The sequence below is a fragment of the Gadus morhua genome, chromosome 3, assembly GCF_902167405.1.
Source record: "Gadus morhua chromosome 3, gadMor3.0, whole genome shotgun sequence".
NCBI lineage: Eukaryota > Metazoa > Chordata > Actinopteri > Gadiformes > Gadidae > Gadus > Gadus morhua.
The window spans coordinates 15,058,518-15,065,798 of record NC_044050.1 but is presented as its reverse complement, the minus strand read 5'-3'; the positions used below and the strand labels follow the sequence as shown (position 1 = coordinate 15,065,798).

The following is a 7,281-nucleotide window of genomic DNA, read 5'->3' as shown; positions in this document are numbered from 1 at the left end:
ACGTTAGAGTCTCTGCAATATATCTTACAGAGGCTGTGTAACATGTAAAAAATCCTTTAAAAATCTCTTGCCGCACCCAATTCCGCCTTAAGGCTACAAATTGGTGGACCCCGGCCCACTGGTTAGGAACCACTGGACCGCTGTACTGCCTATTGAACTGCTCTGTGATCTCAGTACCATAGTTTGCTTTGCTTAGTTTGCAACCTATAAAACACCAAAAGATTAAAAAATCTTTTTGAATTCTCTTGAGGGATTTTGAAAGAGAGAGTGAGGGAAAGAGAGAACCAGGAAGAGAGAGAGGGGTGGGTGGTGGGGGAGGGAGGTTGTAGAGAGAGACTATTTTCACGTCAATATTCCTCATGGTCGGATGTGAATAAAATTGATTGGAAGAGGACATATCAAAGGGCTTATTTCACACTATAACAATTGATAGAAAAACACTTTAACATTTCTTCGAAGGTGGGCTATTGAAGGAGCAGTAGTTATAATTGCTGATAGTTGGTGTAAAACTTGTTATGAAGCCGCATCACAGGATGAAAGGACACCCGCAGTGAGAGCATAGAGTGTTGTTAAAGGTCACGTTGGGGTCAAGGCAGCACCTTTCAGCGGCTGATTAGAAAAACACTTGTGAGTACCCATCTTTATTAAAAAAGTGTGAGGGGATAAATTTGTTTCATACAAGAGGACACATCTCTCATAATCAATATTATGCAACATCTGTGTGTATGAAGGTGTCCACGTCGGAGGAGAATGGCATCCTGCTCTACAACCAAGATGAGCCTATCGCCATGGAGATCCACCAAGGTCACGTCAGGGTCACCTACAACCCTGGGAACCAACCAGCTACTGCTATCCACAGGTCTACACAGACAAACACACACACACACACACACACGCACGCGCACACGCAAACGGACACGCGCACACGTATGCACACGCACAAGCACACACACACGCACACACACACTCTGCACAAACTCTTTTACCTCATGAGTTTGGGTGATGTGAGGTTTTATGCAACAATGCAACACATGTAACCAGAGAATTCTGTTCAGTGTGTTCTGGCTTCATCAGAACCATGTAGAGGGAGGTGTGATAGCTGTCTCCCCGGGTGGTTTCAAGGTATCTGAACAGGAGACAGACCAAGGCCAACCTTCCGCTTGAGACAGAGAGCTGGCGACGGCAGGCGACGGCTCAAGGCTGTTACCTAGCAACAGCTCACACCACACAAAAGATTTGCGAGGCACTGCAAAGAAATAGGTGGCTTGCCGGAATCTGGCCCGACTGGCGGATAAAGGACTGATTAAAGTTGAAGTGCCAAACTTATTCAGCGCTGCAGTTTAAGTGTTCTTGAGACTAAAGGTGCAGAACTGGAACTGCCTAACTGATAACTGCCCCTTACCACAGATAATTTTAAATGTTTTTGAGGTTAGAGTTAGGTTTTTCCTTCAATGGCATTCTCTTGGAAGTGTATTGAGCTAACCAGAGAATAAGAAATGGTATCAGGTATTTTTTGAGACTTAAATTGTTAAATTTCTTCCCAAATCAGATCTAGGTGACATTGTGATGCCATGGGTCAGATCGCATCCCAAGTTGGTCGCAAAAGATTCAATCTTGCATTGAGATCAGATCTCATGGTAAACGTGGGCAGTGATCCCCGGGTAAAATGTTGACGGATTATTAGCTAATTAAACACACCATACCATGTCCTCTACCACCGCTTCTACCACTGCTAGACCCACCACATCTCAGACATAAGGCTCCTAGTCCATAATGAGTATCAGCAGACTTATCATTGACTCAAGGCCTTATGTCTGCATTTAGCTCCTTCTAAGCAACATGTATATATTTTCTGAGGTCAATGTAGAATACTGCGCTTGGCTTAGCACAATGGTACAGTGAGTTCAACCATCTACCTTCAGCTCATCTTTCAGGTCTTTCAAGAGAGAAATTAGTTTTCCGCCATGGTCACTTCCCATTACATACTTAGTGACAGACAGCAGCAGAGGCAGCAACAATAATAACGCTACAATAAAACGTCTTTGCACAGCCCTGCACTAATAATCTGACATCATATTGAATTTCCGCTTTGCCCTTCGAGTCTGAAGTTTCTTCAGAGCCATTTTCAGAGATGGTTTTGCTTTTACCTAAACAATTCTGAAAGCGAATAACGATTCCGCAATGGACGTTACTCTCTTAGCTGGTGTTTCTGGTATTTTCTTTCCCATGGCCAAATTTGCAGAATCTAAAGACTATAAAAAATAAAGGCCAAACTTGCTGAGGTCGAACGGAAGCCACCAGAATATCTATCTATCCCGAGCACACTGGGATTCATGGGTTGGAACCAGACAACTGCCTATAAAGCAGACATAACCTTTATTGGTTGTAATAAAAACGACCCCCTCTGTGTGGAGGTCAGATACAACCGGGCGGGTTTGACATGAGATTTTTCGACGTGTGATACACAGCGTGGAGACCGTGAACGACGGGCGGTTCCACACGGTGGAGCTGATGACCTTTGACCGGATGGTGAACCTGACTGTGGACGGAGGAGAGCCCACCACCCTGGACAGCCTAGGGCGTGTGCCACGCAGCGGAGAGGGCCCCCTGTATGTGGGAGGTAGGAACTACCATTCAGACACACACTTACACACTGCTTCTTCAGCAGGAGTTTTAAATCCAAAGCAATTTACAGGGAAATTCTGATACAGGTCCTCAATGAGAAGTGACAGGGAGTTCAGATACAGTTCCTCAATGAGAAGTTACTGTGAATTCAGATACAGGTCCTAAATGAGCCATTTCAGTGAATTCAGATACAGGTCATTAATGAGCCATTACAGTGAATTCAGTTACAGGTAATTAATGAGCCATCACAGTGAACTCAGATACAGGTCCTCAATAGGAACCTTGTTAATTCAGATACAGGTCATTAATGAGGAGTTTCTCCACCCACCCTCTAATCCACTATTGACACTCTACCCGACCCACCCTCTACCAAACCCACCCTCTTCCCAACCCATCCTCCATCCCAACCATCCTCTTCCCCAACCATTCTCTACACCACCACCCCCAGGCATGCCTGACGAGACGGTCCCCTCGGCCCCCAGCCGCCCCCCCCAGCTGCTGAACGGCTCCAGCTTCCAGGGCTGTATCAGGAACCTGTACATCAACCAGGAGCTGCAGGACTTCACGCGCGGTCGCATGCGCCCTGGCGTGGTTCCCGGCTGCCACGCCTGCCGCAAGCTGCTCTGCCTCCACGGCTTCTGTCAGCCACACGGCGCACAGGTATGGGACAAGGGGGAGGGTGGATACCAACCCTTATGGGGGTTAGTGGATAACCAATAACCAAATGTTATTTGTTAAATCTGGGGCAAGGCTTTAAATGCCTCTTCAATTCAGTTTCAATAAGCGGAGGAAAGACTTGTAGCATACCATTAGCATCTTGTGTTGTATTTGTTGCCGCTGGCTGGCTGCCCCCTTTGCCTCTCGCAATGGACCTGACCTTGTTAGGGGATGCCATTGCCTAATAACCTAAACTTTATAACACAATATTGTCAGGCCTGATTAAAGCACTAGTTCAACTTCCCTCTGTACATGGCAAGAATCAAAAGACACAAGGTCATTGGTCCATCCGTCTGTCTGTCAAAGGGTCCTGAATGCTACTGCCAGCCGGGATGGGCGGGACAACACTGCGACCAGCCAATAGCAGGAGGCCTGGCATTGGTTGCTGTGACCTCTTCGACAGAGGCCGACCCTTGTCAAGACAACAAGTAAACATGATCACATGATTTTCAAACTCACAGATTTCATTAAGTCATTAGGCAGAATATCTTTAATCCATACAATTTATTGACATCCCTGTTGATGTGTTGATGTGATATCGTCTTCTTGATGTCATGGTGATGCAATGGTGTTGTCACGGTGATATCACGTCGCTGTGGCATTTGTTGTCAGATGGTGTTGTCATGGTCTGGTGTCATGACAGTTTTTTCGCAGTGACCTGTGTACCTTAGGGTCTCTAGCGGCCCTCATAACGCTCCCCTCTCTCCAGATGTGTGAGGGGCGTGTGCGTCCCCCTCGACGGCTACACCTACCGCTGTGATCACCAGCAGGGGGAGGCACCCGCGCTGGCAGGAGGAGGAGGAGGAGCACTTTGGGGAGGTGCAGCGGTAGGAAGAGCAGCAGCTGACGGGGGCTGGTGCCAGGGGTTGCGATGTCATCGCGGCCAGTGCCAGCAGACTGAGGACGGGGTTCACTGTGTCTGTGACCCAGGATACACCGGGGAGCACTGTGATGTTGGTGAGAGAGATGGGGGAAAAGGGAGAGAAAACATCTTTTAATTAAACTAATTCCCTAATTCCTATCATTACATCTGGGCATGTCCTCACAAGGCTATGATTTAAAATAGTGTGTGTGTGTATGTCATCAGAATGATATGGTTTAAAATAGTGTGTGTGTGTATGTACTCACAATGCTATGATTTTAAATAGTGTGTGTGTGGATGTCCTCACGATGCTATGATTTTATACAGTGTTTGTGTTGGTGTGTGTCCCCACAGAGTCGTCATGCCAGGGCGAGGTGGTGCGGGACTTCCACCGGCTGCAGCGTGGCCAGTCCCGCTGCCAGACCTCCAAGACCTACTCCTGGGTGGAGTGTCGGGGTCGCTGCGGGCGGACGCCGGGCGGCCGGAAACGCCAGGCCATCACCGCTCCACCCACTCCTTCCTCCTGCTGCGCCCCCCTCAGGATGAGGCGCCGGCGGCTGACCTTCGAGTGCGACGACGGGACGTCCTGGACGCAAGACGTGGAGAAGCCCGTCGAGTGCGGCTGCAAGGAATGCGTGTAGTGTCCCACTCGACTCCTCCCCCTCACCACCACCATCACTATCACGGCCACTCCCCACCATCATCCCCCCCCCACCCCCTTGCCCCACTGCTATTGGCCGAAAATGTTTTTCCACCTCCTCTCTTGCTCTAACAAAGCCGTGTGTACACACATTCCAGACTCAGACACACATTCCCATTTGTATGAGAAGGTATAAATAAATACGTAGACAATGGCCATACATTCACACACATTCACACACACCATGCAAGGTCTCAGCACTATGGACAATGCATATGTTTTGTGTGTGTGTTGGTATGTGTCTGTTCCTTTACCTGTTTGTGTAAGTGGGCACGCTTTTCCCTCTGTGTTTGTGTGTGTGGGTGTGGGTTTGTTTGCCTGCATGTCAGACGTGTCACACAATCCCACTTTTCTATACACTGAATCCCCCAAATCCAATACTTCCCCTCCTCGTCTTCCTCGTCTTCCTCTTCACTCCCAGAGTGTTTCAGATCCATCGCTGACGTCTTCCACCACCCGCCACTGTAGCGCTGAAACTCCGGAGAGGACTTCTTACTTCCTACTCTGTTAATCTTGTGGCGAAACATTAACCCCAAGAAAGGCATAATTTACTTATTGTTTTTCCACACACTGTTGTCGCAGTGTCACAGTGACATCTTGTACATTTTTTCGATCTGAATAATTCCCGCATGTTGATGTTATGAAGTTAGAAAGTATGACCAGCATTGTTATCAATATTAAATTTATTAACGCTTGTTCTCCTGCTGTGTCCGACTTAACAGTCAATGCCACAAGCTTCCATTCACGATAACAAATCACTTGGTTACTTGATGTTATCTGCAACAAAGGAAAATGCTTAATGTAGTCCTAGTACCAGTGTTTTTAAACTCGGAAGGTCATCAACTAAATGCTGGAGAGATGTGTGAAGAACGAATATGCACAGCACTGGAAATGTCATCACAGCTAAGAGCTTTACATGCCTGAGTATTCAGCAGACAGATGAGCTGTGACAACGTAAATAACTTAGCGTTAAAAGATTCCCTGTGGTTGTACACATTTAAATATAAATAAATGATTTTTTACCTTCCTATGACAGTAGGGCAGCCCTTGATCAAAGCATAAGATACTCACAGTAAGTTAGCTAATGTTACGGATGTTGAACCTGATTTCTAGTTGTCCGGCTCCGCTTTGACAGAGAAATTATGTAATATTTGATTATATATTTAACAAAATTATGTTTTAATATCAATTTACAGCGCGAAGAATACAGTTGGGTGAGGTGTAAAAACATGAGATGTAAATTAAATATACTTATACTGGTTATTTAACTGGTTGTCTCACGATGGTACACTGTGCACACATAGGACTCTTTGAAGCCATATGCTTCTTGCAACTGAAAGCTGTATTAAGCTTAAGTGAGTGTATATTATACACTACCTCTCCCTCTCTCTGTTTTTAATATTGTTACGCCAAACGCTAATATTGTTACGCCAAACTGACATTTCTCTCTAAACATCCATCTTTTGAACATAACTTCCGATTGGTATTTAAATGGAACTAAAACGTAGATGCCTAGTACTTTTGCCAAGTATTTTTTTTTCACTTTTGATAGGAGCTGATATTGTTTTTATGACAGAGGTAACCTTGTGTAACTTTTATAATTTTTGTCATATTTTTGGTCCTTGTTACAACTACATGATAATAGCCTAACAAATTGCAATATATATTACTAATGCCACATTAATGTATGCATTTTACCATAGTATTTTTCTATGTGAAAAATCAATGGATGTTGTGAAAGTTCTACGGTTGTTTTTCTAGGCAGCGCTCTTTTACTGAAACCTGCTCTTTGTTACCCAGACTACCTGAAAAAAAGACAAAGCAGAAAAAACCGACCAATCTTCTTATCGTCGATTATTAAAAATAAACGTAAGAGAGTCATACTGCATCTTGGCCGACTCATAGTGCTTTGTTTTCTTATTTATTTCAATAAAGCAATTCTTAATTTGTTGGTCTCACCTTCTATTGTTTTGTATTTTGTATCTTTGTTTGTTTCTTACAGTTTTCCGTTTATTCAGTTTTTCAACCTTGACCCTGAATTTCTCTGTGCTGTCCGCAGTTGCCGTGGCGACCTTTTAACCTCTGACCTTGTTGTGTCAGGGTCACTTCCCTGCACCCGCCATATCTAGAGAGAGAGAAGCCTGGTGAAGGGGGGGGGGGGTTGGTAGTGATGGAAGTGTAAGGAGGAAGTGAAGCATATATTTGTTAAATGAGAGAGAGAGAGAGAGAGAGGGAGAGAGAGAGAGAATTTGAGGGTGAAAGAGAGAGAGACAGCATCTGGATGCAGACTGAGTATAGGTGAATTAATGAGAGAGTATGGTTAAAAAAAAGAGCATTTGTGTAGGAATATTGATAAAGGATGTGAGGATGGAGAGTC

The 7,281-nt window shown here is 45.3% G+C and overlaps 1 protein-coding gene across 1 annotated transcript in view; it reads left to right on the top strand.

The window, feature by feature from the left end:
• Window positions 1–6,862, top strand: part of slit1b (slit homolog 1b (Drosophila)) — a 45,802-nt gene extending 38,940 nt beyond the window's left edge. The window contains exons 33-38 of the mRNA XM_030352490.1: window positions 732–859; window positions 2,469–2,620; window positions 3,074–3,285; window positions 3,649–3,770; window positions 4,052–4,299; window positions 4,559–6,862. Of these exons, the coding sequence (XP_030208350.1) occupies window positions 732–859; window positions 2,469–2,620; window positions 3,074–3,285; window positions 3,649–3,770; window positions 4,052–4,299; window positions 4,559–4,845 (1,149 nt within the window). The 3' untranslated portion in view covers window positions 4,846–6,862. The remainder of the gene's footprint in view (window positions 1–731; window positions 860–2,468; window positions 2,621–3,073; window positions 3,286–3,648; window positions 3,771–4,051; window positions 4,300–4,558) is intronic.
• Window positions 6,863–7,281: the final 419 nt, after the last annotated feature.